At 42.8% G+C, this 19,811-nt stretch overlaps 2 protein-coding genes across 2 annotated transcripts; both read right to left on the reverse strand.

Moving 5' to 3' along the window:
• Nucleotides 1-206: 206 nt before the first annotated feature.
• LOC124007773 (calmodulin-1) lies at nt 207-9,435 on the reverse strand. The gene is made up of 6 exons (XM_046318526.1): nt 9,101-9,435; nt 7,363-7,393; nt 7,063-7,206; nt 6,776-6,882; nt 6,408-6,543; nt 207-1,738 (listed from the first exon to the last, which is right to left on the reverse strand). Exons 1-6 carry the CDS (start codon nt 9,101-9,103, stop codon nt 1,710-1,712), a joined length of 450 nt encoding a protein of 149 aa, XP_046174482.1. The 5' UTR covers nt 9,104-9,435; the 3' UTR covers nt 207-1,709.
• Nucleotides 9,436-12,645: 3,210 nt separating this feature from the next.
• On the reverse strand, nt 12,646-17,530 carry LOC123993917 (4F2 cell-surface antigen heavy chain-like). Its single transcript, XM_046296395.1, has 9 exons — nt 17,395-17,530; nt 15,914-16,157; nt 15,605-15,795; nt 14,936-15,109; nt 14,723-14,817; nt 14,480-14,619; nt 13,906-14,221; nt 13,716-13,781; nt 12,646-13,581 (listed from the first exon to the last, which is right to left on the reverse strand). Exons 2-9 carry the CDS (start codon nt 16,129-16,131, stop codon nt 13,234-13,236), a joined length of 1,548 nt encoding a protein of 515 aa, XP_046152351.1. The 5' UTR covers nt 16,132-16,157; nt 17,395-17,530; the 3' UTR covers nt 12,646-13,233.
• Between the last annotated feature and the right edge of the window lie 2,281 nt (nt 17,531-19,811).

The raw sequence follows: 19,811 nt of genomic DNA on the forward strand, positions 1-19,811 counted from the left end.
TTGAAGTTTAAATTTAAGTCTTAAGTTTAGGGTTACGTGCCAATATGGCTGACCGGTGGCTTTAAAGCCTCTCATTGTCCAATACATAGCATCAGCAATCTAGTGTTTGGTCTTGATTGTCAACTGATATTCAAAGACCAAAGTTCAACTAGGTACAGACCATAACACAAGATAGACAACCGCACCTCTGATTCAGAGGGGTTAAATGTGGAAGACAGTTGGGTTGTCCCCTTTATTGTACAGTAACCATGGACAATAAGTTCTACAAATGTGTAATTAAACAAACATTGTTACAACTTGAAAGAATACAGCAACAAAAGTTAAAAATACTGCCTGATCATATTCTTGATAGCATTGTCAAATACTTGCTTTCATTGCACAATGAGGATAATGAAAGACTGGAGTCTTTGTATAGAAACACTGGTCAAAGAGTTTAATTAGCAAGAAAAAAAACTGACACGAGTTCAGCAATGGAATGCATAATCTCATTCTCCCAAAACAACTTACAACTTTAAAGGGCAGGGGAAAGAGAACATGACAGCTAAACCGGCAAAGCATTCAAAAATGAAACAAAGAGATCATGAACAGAAAGAAAATAACTTTCATGACAGTAAAAAAGTATGGGAGGGGGAAACTGAAAATGGATGCAAACATGAAAGGTGATAGAGCTGAATATGTTGTGGTTGGACGCATAATGCAGCTCCAACACAGACAGTGACTTCAATCACATACACACAAGTTCGGTACAAAATCACAACCAGCAGACTCTCAAACTTGGATTCACCCTTCCACAAGCGACATTGAAAAACAGGACAGGTGGGGGAAATGTCTTTTCTTATACAGGGGTTCCTTTAAAACCCACAATAATCAGTGGCATTTGCTTGGGGAATGAATATCCTAATAGTATATTGTCATGTCAAACAAGACTGGTGGTGCTAAACAGAAAAGCCTGCTCTAGTAAAAGAAACATGTTAAAGAACCGTTGAATCAATTTTATAATGTCTGGACAAAACACATACAGCACAGTGGGGTCTTTGTACAACTATGTTTACTGTTTACTACACCCAAACAGTCATCTTTGCAGCCAACTAATCATGAGTTTGTAAGCATGCATTTAAGTCAGGTCATATGTTAAAATAAACACTTACATAATGTCACAATTTCAAAGAAACATAATATTGTTAAAACACACATACACCAAACATGCGCATGGAAATACATTAGGGTTTGTTTTGTTAAAATCCTGTCAACTTCCATCCTGGTTATTCTGCGAACTTCTAAAAGATAAATATCTACAACCTTAAGTTGCAGGAGAATAGGCCATATAATAAAAAGGGATGCAAGCAGAGAAGCACAAAAACGGTGACAAAGAAATAAAGCATGCACTTCTTTCCACGTACATTTTAGCTTAAAAAGCATGTTAACTTGTTCAGACACCATTAGTATATGTAGATGTACCTGTATATGCAACAAAAAAAAAATGGGGGAAAACCATAACATTTAAAAAGCAGTGTAAGAGGAATAATCAAAGAAAACAGCTTACACAGGTGAGCCTGAATCAAGAAAGATGGACAGGGGGGGGGACAACAACCAAAAGCAAAGCAAAAAAAACAAAGTAAGAGGATGGTTGTGAATGCTTGTTGAGTGTTGACAGAGTGCTGCCCACCGTTTGGTCTTGTTTGGTGAAGGGGTCCTTTGGGTTTCACATTTTATTTTGCAGTCATCATTTGCACAAATTCTGAAAGATAAGATTGGAAAAATTACAATTGGTTGTCCATTCTGTAGGATACTACAAGTCTAAGCTGACAAGTGATCGACACAGGAACACAAACAGCAGGGTTTGGCCAAATGTGTGTAATTCTGGGATTGGGCCTGAACATGGAGACAGTAAAGTTACAAAAAAAGAAAATTTGGGAGCCATCTCAGGGGCTGTATATTTGTATCACAGAATTGTGGTATAACGCCATGTTTTTAAAAACAGAGCTGTGTTCTGTTATTCAGCTCACTTATCCACACCTCTAATGATGGTGGAGAGCATGACTGAGTAAGACACTTGGATCTCTTGATGTGACGATTAAATATATTTCCGCACCCAGCTGCGTATCATTCATTATGCTTTTCAATGTTAAAACATTTCATGAACATAGGATGTCCCAACAGTTTGCCCCGTCTGCACACAGAGCCACTTTTCCACATTTACATTTGATTACGGCAATATCATGGGCACTGACATTTGTCAATTGTTGCCTTAAAAATAAATAAACCGTTATCAATTACAGAAAACTGATACTAGGAAATGGCAGAGCAAAGCCTATCTAACAGAAGGATGATCAACACATACAGTGGGACAAAAAAAGTATTTAGTCAGCCACCAATGGTGAAAGTTCTCCCAGTTGAATTTATTTGCAAATTATGGTGGTAAATAAGTATTTGGTCACCTACAAACAAGCAAGATTTCTGGCTCTCACAGACCTGTAACTTCTTTAAGAGGCTCCTCTGTCCTCCACTCGTTACCTGTATTAATGGCACCTGTTTGAACTTGTTATCAGTATAAAAGACACCTGTCCACAACCTCAAACAGTCACACTCCAAACTCCACTATGGCCAAGACCAAAGAGCTGTCAAAGGACACCAGAAACAAAATTGTAGACCTGCACCAGGCTGGGAAGACTGAATCTGCAATAGGTAAGCAGCTTGGTTTGAAGAAATCAACTGTGGGAGCAATTATTAGGAAATGGAAGACATACAAGACCACTGATAATCTCCCTCGATCTGGGGCTCCACGCAAGATCTCACCCCGTGGGGCCAAAATGATCACAAGAACGGTGAGCAAAAATCCCAGAACCACACGGAGGGACCTAGTGAATGACCTGCAGAGAGCTGGGACCAAAGTAACAAAGCCTACCATCAGCAAGGGCATTGAAGATGAAACATGGAGAGTTCATCAATGAGCTTGATGCCTTGATAAGCTCCTTTCCTGAGGACGGCTCACCTCTCACAGTTCTGGGCGACTTTAACCTCCCCACGTCTACCTTTGACTCTTTCCTCTCTGCCTCCTTTCCACTCCTCTCCTCTTTTGACCTCACCCTCTCACCTTCCCCCCCTACTCACAAGGCAGGCAATACGCTCGACCTCATCTTTACTAGATGCTGTTCTTCCACTAACCTCATTGCAACTCCCCTCCAAGTCTCCGACCACTGCCTTGTATCCTTTTCCCTCTCGCTCTCATCCAACACCTCCCACACTGCCCCTACTCGGATGGTATCGCGCCGTCCCAACCTTCGCTCTCTCTCCCCCGCTACTCTCTCCTCTTCCATCCTATCATCTCTTCCCTCCGCTCAAACCTTCTCCCACCTATCTCCTGATTCTGCCTCCTCAACCCTCCTCTCCTCCCTCTCTGCATCCCTTGACTCTCTATGTCCCCTATCCTCCAGGCCGGCTCGGTCCTCCCCTCCCACTCCGTGGCTCGATGACTCATTGCGAGCTCACAGAACAGGGCTCCGGGCAGCCGAGCGGAAATGGAGGAAAACTCGCCTCCCTGCGGACCTGGCCTCCTTTCACTCCGTCCTCTCTACATTTTCCTCCTCTGTCTCTGCTGCTAAAGCCACTTTCTACCACGCTAAATTCCAAGCATCTGCCTCTAACCCTAGGAAGCTCTTTGCCACCTTCTCCTCCCTCCTGAATCCTCCTCCCCCTCCCCTCCCTCTCTGCAGATGACTTCGTCAACCATTTTGAAAAGAAGGTCGACGACATCCGATCCTCGTTTGCTAAGTCAAACGACACCGCTGGTTCTGCTCACACTGCCCTACCCTGTGCTCTGACCTCTTTCTCCCCTCTCTCTCCAGATGAAATCTCGCGTCTTGTGACGGCCGGCCGCCCAACAACCTGCCCGCTCGACCCTATCCCCTCCTCTCTTCTCCAGACCATTTCCGGAGACCTTCTCCCTTACCTCACCTCGCTCATCAACTCATCCCTGACCGCTGGCTACGTCCCTTCCGTCTTCAAGAGAGCGAGAGTTGCACCCCTTCTGAAAAAACCTACACTCGATCCCTCCGATGTCAACAATTACAGACCAGTATCCCTTCTTTCTTTTCTCTCCAAAACTCTTGAACGTGCCGTCCTTGGCCAGCTCTCCCGCTATCTCTCTCTGAATGACCTTCTTGATCCAAATCAGTCAGGTTTCAAGACTAGTCATTCAACTGAGACTGCTCTCCTCTGTATCACGGAGGCGCTCCGCACTGCTAAAGCTAACTCTCTCTCCTCTGCTCTCATCCTTCTAGATCTATCGGCTGGCTGCCTTCGATACTGTGAACCATCAGATCCTCCTCTCCACCCTCTCCGAGTTGGGCATCTCCGGCGCGGCCCACGCTTGGATTGCGTCCTACCTGACAGGTCGCTCCTACCAGGTGGCGTGGCGAGAATCTGTCTCCTCACCACGCGCTCTCACCACTGGTGTCCCCCAGGGCTCTGTTCTTGGCCCTCTCCTATTCTCGCTATACACCAAGTCACTTGGGCTCTGTCATAACCTCACATGGTCTCTCTTATCATTGCTATGCAGACGACACACAATTAATCTTCTCCTTTCCCCCTTCTGATGACCAGGTGGCGAATCGCATCTCTGCATGTCTGGCAGACATATCAGTGTGGATGACAGATCACCACCTCAAGCTGAACCTCGGCAAGACGGAGCTGCTCTTCCTCCCGGGGAAGGACTGCCCGTTCCATGATCTCGCCATCACGGTTGACAACTCCATTGTGTCCTCCTCCCAGAGCGCCAAGAACCTTGGCGTGATCCTGGACAACACCCTGTCGTTCTCAACCAACATCAAGGCGGTGGCCCGTTCCTGTAGGTTCATGCTCTACAACATCCGCAGAGTACGACCCTGCCTCACACAGGAAGCGGCGCAGGTCCTAATCCAGGCACTTGTCATCTCCCGTCTGGATTACTGCAACTCGCTGTTGGCTGGGCTCCCTGCCTGTGCCATTAAACCCCTTCAACTCATCCAGAACGCCACAGCCCGTCTGGTGTTCAACCTTCCCAAGTTCTCTCACGTCACCCCGCTCCTCCGTTCTCTCCACTGGCTTCCAGTTGAAGCTCGCATCCGCTACAAGACCATGGTGCTTGCCTACGGAGCTGTGAGGGGAACGGCACCTCAGTACCTCCAGGCTCTGATCAGGCCCTACACCCAAACAAGGGCACTGCGTTCATCCACCTCTGGCCTGCTCGCCTCCCTACCACTGAGGAAGTACAGCTCCCGCTCAGCCCAGTCAAAACTGTTCGCTGCCCTGGCCCCCCAATGGTGGAACAAACTCCCTCACGACGCCAGGACAGCGGAGTCAATCACCACCTTCCGGAGACACCTGAAACCCCACCTCTTTAAGGAATACCTAGGATAGGATAAGTAATCCCTCTCACCCCCCCCCCCCTTAAGTTTTAGATGCACTATTGTAAAGTGACTGTTCCACTGGATGTCATAAGGTGAATGCACCAATTTGTAAGTCGCTCTGGATAAGAGCGTCTGCTAAATGACTTAAATGTAATGTAATGTAAATGTAAACATGGCTGGGTCTTTCAGCATGACAATGATCCCAAACACACCGCCCGGGCAACGAAGGAGTGGCTCCGTAAGAAGCATTTCAAGGTCCTGGAGTGGCCTAGCCAGTCTCCATATCTCAACCCCATAGAAAATCTTTGGAGGGAGTTGAAAGTCTGTGTTGCCCAGCAACAGCCCCAAAACATCACTGCTCAAGAGGAGATCTGCATGGAGGAATGGGCCAAATACCAGCAACAGTGTGTGACAACCTTGTGAAGATTTACAGAAAACGTTTGACCTCTGTCATTGCCAACAAAGGGTATATAACAAAGTATTGAGAAACTTTTGTTATTGACCAAATACTTATTTTCCACCATAATTTGCAAATAAATTCATTAAAAATCCTACAATGTGATATTTTGGATTTTTCTCCTCATTTTGTCTGTCATAGTTGAAGTGTACCTATGATGAAAATTACAGGCCTCTCTCATATTTGTAAGTGGGAGAACTTGCAATTGGTGGCTGACTAAATACTTTTTTGCCGCACTGTATGGTCAAAGGGGATATGATGGTTAAAATAATTGTCCTTTTTACTGTAACAAATGACGCAGCCACTCTTCCATTTTGACATAACAAAGGTGTGAAGAACGTTGTCCAACTGAAGAAATAATACCTGAAACAACTTGTTCAGAAATATTGCTATGACAACAAAACAAGGCAAGTTAAAATGCATGTTCTTAAATAGATTAAATCTGGTTTGACAGCATTCATTTTGTACAATTCATGCCTTGTGTATGGCCAACTGTCTGACTGATTCACAATTTTCTGGCTAACACAAGTTTGAGACTAGATAGAGAAGATGCGGAAACAGACCTTCGTAGTTGACCTGTCCATCTCCATCGATATCAGCCTCCCGGATCATCTCGTCCACCTCCTCGTCTGTCAGTTTCTCACCGAGGTTTGTCATAACATGACGCAGCTCTGCAGCACTGATATAGCCGTTACCATCCTGCAACACAATAGAGACAGTTTTAGTTTAGTGTTAACTAACATGCAGATCATATTACTGAGTATTTCCTTAATATTGAATGTCAAATAATCATGAATTTGGTCAACTCCAGAGAGGTTTGAGACATCCAATGGGAGTGATGGGACTCATTGGTTAATATTTTAAGTGCTATGACTGGCCAGTGTAAGACACTTGAACAGTCTCAAATCTGACATTCCCCGGCTTGGCTGACCTTGTCGAAGACTCTGAAGGCTTCTCTGATCTCCTCCTCACTGTCGGTGTCCTTCATCTTCCTCGCCATCATGGTCAGGAACTCGGGGAAGTCAATGGTTCCATTTCCTGTGGATCGCAAAGCAAAATTCTCACCGGAGGAAAACAATGATCCTTACAATGTATGTCTTTCATCCCAATCATCAGATATTGGACCAGACCGTTAACAAAAACACTCCATTGTGTGTATAGCCTGTGTGTTCATTTGGTGGGAGAGAAATGGAGAACATTTGTGTTAGTGTGTCTCACCATCAGCATCCACCTCGTTGATCATGTCCTGCAGCTCTGCCTCTGTGGGGTTCTGTCCCAGTGAGCGCATCACGGTGCCCAGCTCTTTGGTGGTGATGGTGCCATCTCCATCCTTATCAAAAAGCGAGAATGCCTCTTTGAACTCTGGATGGAAAATGTAGATTGTCACTCTCCAGTCCACATTTCCAAAATACAACATTTCACTACACCAATCTAACGTATGTGACAATAAAACAGTGTAATATTGACTTAAACATCTAAAAGACCACGGTCATGTTTGAGCAAAAATGGCCATCTTACCAGCGATTTGTTCCTCTGTCAGTTGATCTGCCTGAAAGTAACACATTGTGAATGACACCACTTGATTTGATTCCCCCTTTCTTGCACTTGAAGAATCTTCTAATTTCTTTCAAATGCCACCCAAAACATTAACCCAAGAGTTTATTCCCATATTTTGTCATAGGATACAAAAATAATCCAACTACCACTTTACAAGTTAACTCTGAAAAATGTAGTTAAAACAATCTGATTGTCTTAAGGTTCCATGACTTTGTCCACACAGGGCATCTGAAGACAAAACACATTTATGATTATCATTACATCTTGGATGTTTTATTTAACTTTCTAACAGCTGCGGTGCTCCCTGTCAAAAATGACCAGTCATTAGAAATGAATGGGTGAGACTACAATGTGTATAAAATTGAGTTCAGGCACTTCCTCTCCCAAACCCCTACATGCATGTGTGTTTGAGCACACACACCTCACTCCCCTTCTAGGCTTCCATGGCAACCCCCACTTGAACCTTAATTAACCCAATAGAGTATTTCCCCCACAGGAACCACACTGGTTGGCATTCTCAAAAACAATAACAACATTTTTTCAATAATATATAGTACTTTTCTCACAGCTCTGGTATATAAATATTTTTTGAGACCTTGCTCATGACACTGGTGAGGAAGAAAGTCCTTGTTAAACTGACAAAGTAGTCTGATAAATAGTTATAGTCAAAACATTACATACATAATCATTTTTTTACTCAAAAACAAGTTGTATGAGCTCAGGTCAATGAGGCCTACAGGTCCTAAATAGCAAATAGAAGTTCAAAACGTGTAATGTTCACAATACCTTAAGTTGATAAAAAGATCTAACACAACATTAGGTGATAATATATGTATTTATAAATCAGCTATAGTGGGGCAGTCATTTTGGACCGGGAACACACACACAATTAATTTACATGAAACAAACACAACAGAGGGTTAAGGGTTAAGTTGTATTATTGTATCACTAGTTTGTTAGCAAGTTATGTTTCGTCAAATTAGACCGCCATGGTCCATATTTGGTGCAATATTAGACCAGGCGACAGCACAGTGCCTTAGGTAGAAAGCAACACATTGATTCTGGGGATATCCGGTCTGAAATTAGCCACACCATACAAGTAAATGTTAGTCAGCAGTCTAAAGTCAGAACACTTTTACGGCACCAACTACTGTAGCTAGACACTACTAGCCATAAACGGCATATGCCATGCCACCCCACCTCGTCCTGTTAGCGCAGTATCAACACTCAAGGATAGGCCTGGGCTAGTTAGCTACACAAAACTAGGTAGTTAGTGACTAACTACATGTAATTCGATATTTAGCTTACTATCGAAGGTAAATGTCGAGCAAAGACGACAGTGACAAAACAAAGTGTAGTGTTGACAAACAGCCATAGCTGACTAAGGTTAGCTAACCAGCTTGTTTCCTCGGCTAGCTAACTGGCTGCCTATGTCGGACACAACTGACGTAAACTAGTTAACGTTAGCTAAATGAGTGATTGACGAAGATGTCTAGCTAGCTAACAATACATGTAACGTTACTGTAGCTCGTTAGCCATCATGTGTGTAACCAACAAGTCTGCCGTGCTGGCTGTGGCTAACTAGCTAGCCAACACTCATTGTTAGCTAGTCTAGAGATATGGCTACATATGCATATAAGCCAATTCTATGAATCCAACATATTAATTTAATCGGACATTTACAGCAAATGGAACTTACCATGTTGATTTGATATTGCTAACAATTTCGCGTTGGAGTTATGATAATCAAATTTTCCACACAGTCATCCGCGCCTTGCGCTCTTTGCCGCTTCAAGGTAAGTATCACTCCGCGTTGGTTTAGATTTCAAGCCGGACACTGCACTCCCTAGCAACTCGGCTGTCACTATGGTGTTCGTGCGCCGAATATATATTTTTTTAAACAGAGCGGCAGAAATTTGATTTATCTGCAACCTGGACTATACTTCTAGTCGTTACTAAAAAGTGGCGGTTTAAATGATCCAATCGTGGTCAATGTTCGTATTTTAAAACTTTAACTACACAATAATTCGAAATCTCTGTTTCCCTTTTCTTTGGAAACGTAAACTTGCTCATGTCTATGTTTGAATGAGAAACCCAGCGACTTTATACGGGCCACACTGAGCAATGGCGCACACCAGCTGACCCAGTAAACGGGACTAGATTGGGTTTCAGCCACCTGCAATGCGTCAGGGAGTTCTCGCAGGGAGTGGAGAGGCTGTTCCTATCTTAAAACCACAGAAACACTTGGCCAATTTACAAATTAGGATCAGCATCATAATGTTCAAGAAGCATACACGATTCTGTATAGCCTAGTCATATTGCATACTAAACCAAACATGGCTATTTGGAAACCTATTTTTAGCGCAACCTGACTGTAGTTTGCACAGAGTTCCAATGTTTCTCCAGAGCAATTATCTGGCCTGGGTGAATTCAAATAATTGCACATTTTGAAGTGAACAATGTTGCAAACAGTATGCCCCTTATTTGTTCTATAGTAGAAGGGCCCTGTTTAGAGATGGAATACCTGTATTGCATGTCGAGAGAACCATTTGAGAAATTCTAAGATCGTGCTGTTCTTGTAGGTTTTGAAGTCCAACTCATTAACACACGATACCAGCTTAATTTAGAGCTAATTTGACCCCAATTAAGAAAAAACGAAGAGTTTGAGGTAGACAAAATGCAGAGAAACCCCTTTGGATTTCCTGGAAGGAATGTTGACAGTTAGCACCCTCAGGACTACCTGACACAGAAAATCAGACAGGCAGAAAAAGAAGACACGAAGACACCTTCTCAGAAATATAATCCCCTTTTTAAGATCTCAATGTTGCTGTCGATGTTAAGGTGTCCTCATCGCTCTGCCAAAATTGTGTGCAGCAGATCTGGTGTCAGTGACTAGGCTCTCGGGTTTTCACCCCCATCAGTCATCACAGAGGCCCTGATGCATTCTCCCTTAAACACCCCCCATTTCCATCACTCATCCATACATGACAACTACAACCATTATGAGATCTGTGTTGTGCAAAAATAATATATATATATATACAGTAGCAGTCAAAAGTTTGGAAACACCTAAAGGGTTTTTCTTAATTTTTACTATTTTCTACATTGTAGAATAATAGTGAAGACATCAAAACTATGAAATAACACATGGAATCATGTAGTAACCAAATAAGTGTTAAACAAAGCAAAATATTGTTTATATTTGAAATTATTCAAAGTAGCCACCTTTTGCCTTGATGACAGCTTTGCCCAATCTTGGCATTCTCTCAACCAGCTTCATCTGGAATGCTTTTCCAACAGTCTTGAAGGAGTTCCCACATATGCTGAGCATTTGTTGGCTGCTTTTCCTTCACTCTGCGGTCCAACTCATCCCCAGCCATCTCAATTGGGTTGAGGTCGGGTGATTGTGGAGGGCAGGTCATCTGATGCAGCACTCCATCACTCTTCTTCTTTGTCAAATAGCCCTTACAAACCATGGAGGTGTGTTGTGGGTCATTGTCCTGTTGAAAAACAAATGATAATCCCACTAAGCGCAAACCAGATGGGATGTCGTATCGCTGCAAAATGCTGTGGTAGTCATGCTGATTAAGTGTGCCTTGAGTTCTAAATAAATCAGTGTCACCAGCAAAGCACCCCAACACCATAACACCTCCCCCTCCATGCTTTACAGTGGCAACCACACATGCGGAGATCATCGTTCACCTACTCTGTGTCTCACAAAGACACAGTTGTTGGAATCAAACATTTCAAATTTGGACTCATCAGACCAAAGGACTTATTTCCACCATTCTAATGTCCATTGCTTGTGTTTCTTGTCCCAAGCATGTCTATTCTTATTGGTGTCCTAGTAGTTGTTTCTTTGCAGCAATTCGACCATGAAGGCCTGATTCACACAGTCTCCTCTGAACAGTTGATGTTGAGATGTGTCTGTTACTTGAACTCTGAAGCATTTATTTGGGCTGCAATTTCTGAGACTGGTAACTAATGAACTTATCCTCTGCAGCAGAGGTAATACTGGGTCTTCCTTTCCTGTGGCTGTCCTCATGAGAGTAATTTTCAACATAGCGCTTGGTTTTTGCGACTGCACTTGAAGGAACTTTCAAAGTTTCCGGTTTGACTGAACTTCATGTCTTAAAGTAATGGACTGTCGTTTCTCTTTGCTTATTTGAGCTGTTCTTGCCATAATATGGACATGTTCTTTTGCCAAATAAGGCTATCGTCTGTATACAACCCCTACCTTGTCTCAAACGCATTAAGTAAAGAAATTCCACAAATTAACTTAAAGCACACCCGTTAATTAAAATGCATTCCATGCAACTACCTCGTGTACCTGGTTGAGAGAATGCAAAGAGTGTGCAAAGCTGTCAAGGCAAAGGGTGACTAGTTTGAAGAATCTCATATCTTTTAACACTTTGGTTACCACATGATTCCATTATGTCTTCACTATTATTCTACAAGGTAGAAAATAATGGAAAACCCTGGAATGAGTAGATGTGTCCAAACTTGACTGGTACTGTATATATATATATTTTTTTTTTAAATGAAAATCCAGGATTGTCTCTCGGAGGCCATTGTGAACCCACATTTATAGTAAGGGGTAGTTTGCTAGTGTTTTAGAAACTCTGAATGAGGGTTTGTGACACATGAGGTGAAGTGGTTTATACACTAAGAAAAGCAACCATACATCACTAGTGTAGTGTAGGATTTTGTGACTTTGTGCACATTGTGTCAATCAGCTAAATTTAGAACCATTACTGAAAGTGTACAAAGGATAACCTTCCCCCCCTGACGGAAATCCAAAATCAACTAGGCCAATGGCAGTCGTATAGCTTTAACGTCATCATTGATTGTTCCTATGTTCCTCCTAGACTTACCAACAAATAGATTGCACATTTATACTCTTGAAGGCATATATGTTGAATCACAACCATCTCATAATCCACTTCTGTGGGTGAAAACAGCACGAGTCACTGTGTCCGTCTAGAGGTGTCTCCCCTAGGGTTATAAATGCTCAATAAGTGTTAAAATAGTCAGGTGAGACAGAGCTCTCCCCATGCATATCTATAAATAGACAGAGCTCTACCCATGCGTATCTATAAATAAAGATGCCTAGAGATGTTCAAGTGCACCTGGTCCTGGATGAAAGTCTGAATTTTGTAGAATGGATCCAGGGTTAGCTTTAAGGTCTAATTTTCACACAACATTGTTAGCCTAAATAATGTTAGCCTAAATAAAACAGACTAGTAAAGGTTGTATTCAGTTTTATTTCCCTGTTTATCATGCCAATTTATTATGAGGAAAGCGTTTCAGATCCTCTACATTTGATGTGTTTTACACTTCCCTCAGCTGCAAAAGCGATCAGATAATTCTTGAAACGTGAGAAAGAAGAGCGGGGCATTACTTTTGAACACAATTACAACATTTCAATAAGGGACGAACCAAGCTGCCCCCAAAAGCAACTTCAAAAAATGACCAATAAAATACAGCAGTTTAAAATGCTCAATTTAATCTGGAATGTATTTTCAGTAACAGCAAGATAGACCGATTGTTGTTGAGGCTTGACTGGTGCTTGCGATGAGGACATTTGAGTTTGTATGTCAGACCAACACCGTATTCTAGAATACATCATTCACAGCAGTTACTATTTAATAAGCTAAAATTCTGACCATTTGACCAGTACCAGTGTGACAGTAACTATTTTTCAGAAATAAAAAAGTAACAGAATGCCCTAAAAAACAAAACAATGAGTGATTTTAAAAATGTTCACCACAGAGAGACAACTACTTTAACATCAATGCCCACATACATATGGTGCTGGGATCTCCCCCCTCTCTAGGCTACGTAGGGGAACTGTAGCAGGACAGCCTGTCCCGGGCCCAACTCCAGTGCAGAGAGCCCCACAGCACTGTCAGGGGCCAGGTTGACCTCGTCTGTGCTCACCTGGACCACAGCCTGAGCAGGCCGGTCAGGGTGGGCCAGCTGAAGGGTCACCACGTCGCTGCCCCAATTGAAGGCAGCGATGTAGCGTCCACTCTGGTCCCACTGGCGGAGGTAGGCCAGGGCAGACGTGGAGTTGAAAAGGGGAATGTAGTCCCCATGCTGCAGGGAACGCTCTTTCCCACGCAGGTCACTCAGTGTCTTGAAGAAGGAACGGCAGGCGAGCCTCTGTTCTTTCTCCTTCTGTGGGTGGTAAGAATTAAACATTCATTTCCTTGCATTACCAACAGTTTTTTTTTTATCCAAATGAATGTAGTGTGCATTAGTGTATATGTATTTTCATAAACTGAATGTGTATGCATTAGCATCTCACATACCGTGGCAGTTCCATTTGTCTCCTCATCCTCCAGGGAATCCCACAGCATCTTAGGGGACTTTGTATACTGTTATAGAACAATTAACACCAATAAAAATCAAGACATCCTTTTAAAAAGTGGGACTCATTTCTCCAAGGCAAAAGCTGTTATTTGTTTTGTGATACATTAGTTACGGAAACCCCCCGCTCACCTCATCAGCCAGGGCAATCTCATCCCCATAGTTGAACACTGGCGTTCCGGGCAGCGTGAGCAAGAGCATCTGGTTGAAGTTGACCATGTCTGGGCCCACCAGTGTGGCCAGGTGACCCTCCTTCCTGTCCCCAATGTTCCAGGCTAGCTGGGTCTGGTTGTGGGTGGAAAGCAGCTGTTGGACAGTCTGAGCACGATCTGTAGCGGTCATGCTCTTAGACCGGAGGGCCCCAGATAGGAGTAGGTCCACCCCAGTGGAGTTCAGCAGTTCAGAGACATCAACAGCAGAGGTCTTCGCAGTCACTCCAATCAGAATCCTGAGCAAGAAAACCCCCAAAAAATGCATCCCTTTACTCAATGAATGTTATCTACACAAGTCACACAATGTACCCATTGTAATACAATTAAGATCCAGTATCAGCTTTCAACTCGGCAGCAGTCAGTGCAGTTTACACCACTAGAGGGCACAAGTTCCTAAACAATACCTTCACTAAACCACCAGGGGGCTCACATGCATAACAATCTACTCAAGAGGCCCAGTTAAGTGATGTACATAATCGTGGACATGTACTTACCTTCTCTTTCCTTCCGCAGTCCCATTCTGGACAATGGCTCGAATGTCAGCCCAAAGAGACGGAACCACGCTGGCCACGCGCTCTACACCAGACAGCTGGATCCCATCCACATCTTGGTTCAGCCAGAACACCAGGGCAGACTGGAAAGAGATGGTTCACATATTATTAGATAGATACACTCAAATACATTGTTGGGACTGAGTGAGTGGATTTAATGAGTTCCGAGATGCTCCGTATGCATACCTTGAGTCTCTCAGCAACGTTGGTGACACTGACGTTAGAGAACCATGGTCCGCTTCCCAGATAGTTGGGTGTCAGATCCAGGATCACATTGATGCCTGTCAGAGAGGGAGGAGTGAGAGAGTTAGTCCATCTGAAATTCAACTGACCAACCAAATCATCAGTTTCAGCAGGCAACGAATTAAATGGCGGTATAAATATAGACACTATACTCACTCTTCTTGTGCGCAGCTACAATGAGGCCTTTAAACTGTTCCAGATTGCCAGCATCAGAGGAGATCTCCTCAAAGTTCAGGCTGACAGGGTCATCTGCGGGGGCAACATGGATGGGCCCAACAACAAGTCCCTTCACCTTCAGCTGGCTCAGACTGTCAAGCTTCTCCTCCACACCTGTTACACATTAGAAAACGGCTTACTAAGTAAGTGTCTATTCATGTATAATTAACACGCTACTGAATTAGGGAGAGCGTGACTAATACCCTCTAACGAGAAACCTGCCAAACCAGTCATTGAGGGTGTAGCGAAGGCACAGGGGAAGAAACTGGATTCTGATGGTTCAGCAGAACCACATCCCCCCAGAGTGGAGTCACAGAAGTGGGAAACTAGTTCATTTGCAATAAATCTGACTTCAATACTCCTATGGAACAAACTTGGAAGTGCTAAAGCATATGTATTTTAAAATATCATGTCTAGTCACATGAACTGCTACTCCCTGTCAACACTGCGCCAGACCCAATTTCAGTGTCCCCAGAACTTCACTCAGTAATCCCACCCAGTCTATGTGGTTCAATATACTCAAAGTACTACTTAATATAAACTGGCTGTGGCCTAGTGGGTTTCACCACAAATCGGTTACTCAACATCACCCCTTTCAGTGACTCTTACCCTTCAGATTCTGGGACTCGCTGAAAGCTTGCACATCTCCAATTTGGTACAGAGGTCCATAATTCCACCAGTTCATGGCAGGAAGGTCTTTGCAGCGCGGTGCTTGAACAATGATGGCCACTGCACCAGCCAGCATCCCCAGCCAGCCCAGCCAGAACAAAATCAGAAGGGCCCATCGCGTACGGACCCACCTTTAGGAGAGAGATTATTAGTAATGCAATATTATACCCTAAGTGTTGCATAGCAAACACCCATTAACCTATATTTTCTATTGAGCTACAGTCTATTCCAGGTCTTCATGTTTCTTACGCAGGTGTTCCAGCAACTCTGAGGAGTTCCTCTTTGGATAGACCGGTAAATTTAGTCTCAATCTCGTCAGGGATTTTCACTTTAATGCTGCCGTTCTTCTCCGTGCTGGTGGGAGAACCGGCATCTCCGTTCCCTGCCCCGTCAGTTATTGGCAGCTTCTCCTGGTCCATCTCATTCAACTCCACGTCCTTCATGTCCACCTCGGTGTCCTTAGTCATTGTGACGTTGGTAAAGGTGAGATTATCTTCAGAAAAAGAAAGATAACAGTATAATTGCTGCCGTGAACAGTTGTGTCTGTCACATTGATCGTGTTCCTCTGCCCAGGCGTTGCTAACGCATGCCAGTTCTTACACCGCCTGGATAGGCATTTGTGTCTGCGAACCACATGTTATAGACCCCTTTGTATTTGCAAACATAGTCTCACGAGGGCGATGCGCACAAGTTAGTGGCAGAACATGGGGAATTTTTATTGTGGAAAGCCAGCAAAAACAAAAGAGTATGTTAATAAAAGCAATTATCGAAACATAATTGTAAGGGTATTAGAAGCCCCAAAAATATTTTGTTAAAAGTAATAACGTAAGTATAGGCTATGTTGAATGGGCGCAGACGGCTTTGTTACTGCAAGCCTAGAGTCACGCGCATCTGTCCCTGACGTCAGCGTGTCGTGTACTGGAAACCGGTCAGTAGCGATCGGTCAGTCGATTACGTGGCATTCAACCATTGTTCGATGCATGCAACGTCCGAGCAGAGGAAATAAACCATGTATCAAGCACAAACGATGGTCCTATAGAATGGCAATAGTATGAAACATTGCATCATCTTACAACAAAACACGGAGGCAAATATGGTAATTACAGTATAACTGTGTTTAATATTGTGACATAATTGAAAGGCTAATATATCGGATCTGAGCCAGGGTGGCAAAAGGGGTTTACATTCCCATCGCGCTATAGGCTAATTGTTGGCTTGATCGTCGGCAATTATTTAAGCAATTGCCACAAATTCGAGATAAAATGTAGCCCAACATCCTCATTCAATGGCTCGTCGATAAAATGGTTACAGTAGACAACATCCTTTGAAACATTAGGACAGAGCGGGCTTGTCTAGCGTGCGATAAACCGGATTGGTCTAGTTTAATTCTAGTGAAGGCATGAGGCACACGTGCACCAAGCAGAAAACAGAACAGGCAAGGTGCCATAAAATATATACTTTTTTTAGTGTCACTACATAAAGTAAAAACTTAACACCATATTTAAAGTATATAGTGGGGTACGAACAGATGAAATATGCCGGCATAAAATCCAAATAATTTTCTGTCACCGGACAAACCAATGATGTCATATCTATGTAGGGCAGGCGATGCGACAAACAGTCAAAGGAGGCCTCAGGAAAACAACCCTCACTTTAGGATACATTATTTATTGAGCCTTTATTTGACCCAGTCTACATTCACATGAACGTAATAAGCAATCCATCATTACCTGGTCAAGAAAACTGGTCGTGGATTTTTCAGTGCGAGCTCAGGTTTACTTCGATGCTGAAGAAAATTGTTGATCTACAACATACGTGAAGGGCTGTTTATATAGCAGCGTACCCGCAGTAGTTTTACGACCGCCCAGTTTTAAGGAAGTGCCGACATCACAAATTGCAGATTGATCCATTATGAGTGTGATCAATGTAATCTTTAACTTCAGCACATGCTGACATAACAAAAATTCGATAAATTGGACAGTGGACCATTTGAGACAAATCAATATGCATTTCATGGTTTGGCAATTCGGATATTTGCGTTTGAAAAAGTCCACCTTAAGCGGTCCGCCATTGGCCAAACGTGCGTCCCCCATCATGTTTTCATGAGTTGACAAGAAATGACACAAACAACAAGTGGGAAATAGATCTCTGTGCTCTATATTTTGAATAACCTCGGAGGATATATCTTTAAAATTGTGAATAATATTACAGGCCTAGTGATCTCCTCTTTAATCAAACGAATTATATTTCTGTGATATTGTCTGGTTATAATTTCCGTCCATCCATCCTGCTAGAAAACATCGGCAAAAGACAGAAATGGTAGTTTATGGAAAATATACGATTGTGTTCAAATTTAGATATTGGCACTTTGATATACTGAAATGAGTGAATGATTGAGGACAGTAGGCTACTGTACCAATAGTCTAAAACATCCAGGCAAATAAAGCTCTCAACCTTTGATCTAGAAAAAGCTATTTTCTAAATTGCTGCAAAAAAATCTCCTGTGTTCATAATCCGTTTTTTCATTTTTTTTTCAACTCCAGTCTCCTTGGATTTGTTTGTGTTATTCTCAAGAACATTCTGGTTATAGGCTATTGATTTATATTGATTCACATTCTCAAGTCAAAGCAATGAGTAGAATAACTAAGCCTGTTAAATGTAAAGTCATAATGTAGATTTCTGCCTATATAGACATACACAAAAGTAATTCTTCATCATGTGAGGGTCATAAACAATACCTAGCAATGCTTATACTGAAAGAAATATTATAATATCACCTTTCTGGTATTTGTTGTTGTTGTTTTTGAGTTCCGCAACAAAGCCTCCTTCACTCACGCTGCCAAGCTTACCCTAGTAAAACTGACTATCCTACCGATTCTCGACTTCGGCGACGTCATCTACAAAATTGCTTCCAACACTCTACTCAGCAAACTGGATGCAGTGCAGTTTATCACAGTGCCATCCGTTTTGTCACTAAAGCACCTTATACTACCCACCACTGCGACTTGTATGCTCTAGTCGGCTGGCCCTCGCTACATATTCGTCGCCAGACCCACTGGCTTCAGGTCATCTACAAGGCCATGCTAGGCAAAGCTCCGCCTTATCTCAGCTCACTGGTCACGATGGCAACACCCATCCGTAGCACGCGCTCCAGCAGGTGTATCTCATTGATCATCCCTAAAGCCAACACTTCATTCGGCCGCCTTTCGTTCCAGTACTCTGCTGCCTGTGACTGGAACGAATTGCAAAAATCGCTGAAGTTGGAGACTTTTATCTCCCTCACCAACTTCAAACATCAGCTAGCTGAGCAGCTAACCGATCGCTGCAGCTGTACATAATCTATTGGTAAATAGCACACCAATTTTCACCTACCTCATCCCCACAGTTTTTATTTTATTTACTTTTCTGCTCTTTTGCACACCAATATCTCTACCTGTACATGATCATCTGATCATTTATCACTCCAGTGTTATTCTGCAATATTGTAATTATTCGCCTACCTCCTCATGCCTTTTGCACACATTGTATATAGACTCCCCTTTTTTTCTCTGTGTTATTGACTTGTTAATTGTTTACTCCATGTGTAACTCTGTGTTGTCTGTTCACACTGCTATGCTTTATCTTGGCCAGGTTGCAGTTGCAAATGAGAACCTGTTCTCAACTAGCCTACCTGGTTAAATAAAGGTGAAATAAAAAAATAAATAAAAAATACATTGCTGAGGTGTAATCACCATTGAGGACACAAAGTACACAGTACAAATATGTGAACATTTTGATGTTTGATTTTTTGGTAACACTTCCTTTTAAAGGGTCCTTATTACAGTGTGCATATGTAATTACACTATAACAAGTATTGTAGTTAATTGTAATAACTCATAGTTACACAGTAATAACAACATGTATCTGGTGGTAATTGCAGTCTAATTACAGAGGTGCAACAAGAAATGCTTGTTACCATGCTTCTTACAAATGGGCAATTAGACTGCAATTACCACCAGTTAGTTACATATTGTTATTACAGTGTAACTATGAGTTATTACAATTAACTACAATACTTGTTAGTGTAATAACATACTTCATCACACTGTAATGAGGACCACTTAAAATGAAATGTTACCGATTTCTTTTCCCTATTCTACAAAAGTGG

This window comes from Oncorhynchus gorbuscha, linkage group LG02, assembly GCF_021184085.1.
Source record: "Oncorhynchus gorbuscha isolate QuinsamMale2020 ecotype Even-year linkage group LG02, OgorEven_v1.0, whole genome shotgun sequence".
Lineage (NCBI taxonomy): Eukaryota > Metazoa > Chordata > Actinopteri > Salmoniformes > Salmonidae > Oncorhynchus > Oncorhynchus gorbuscha.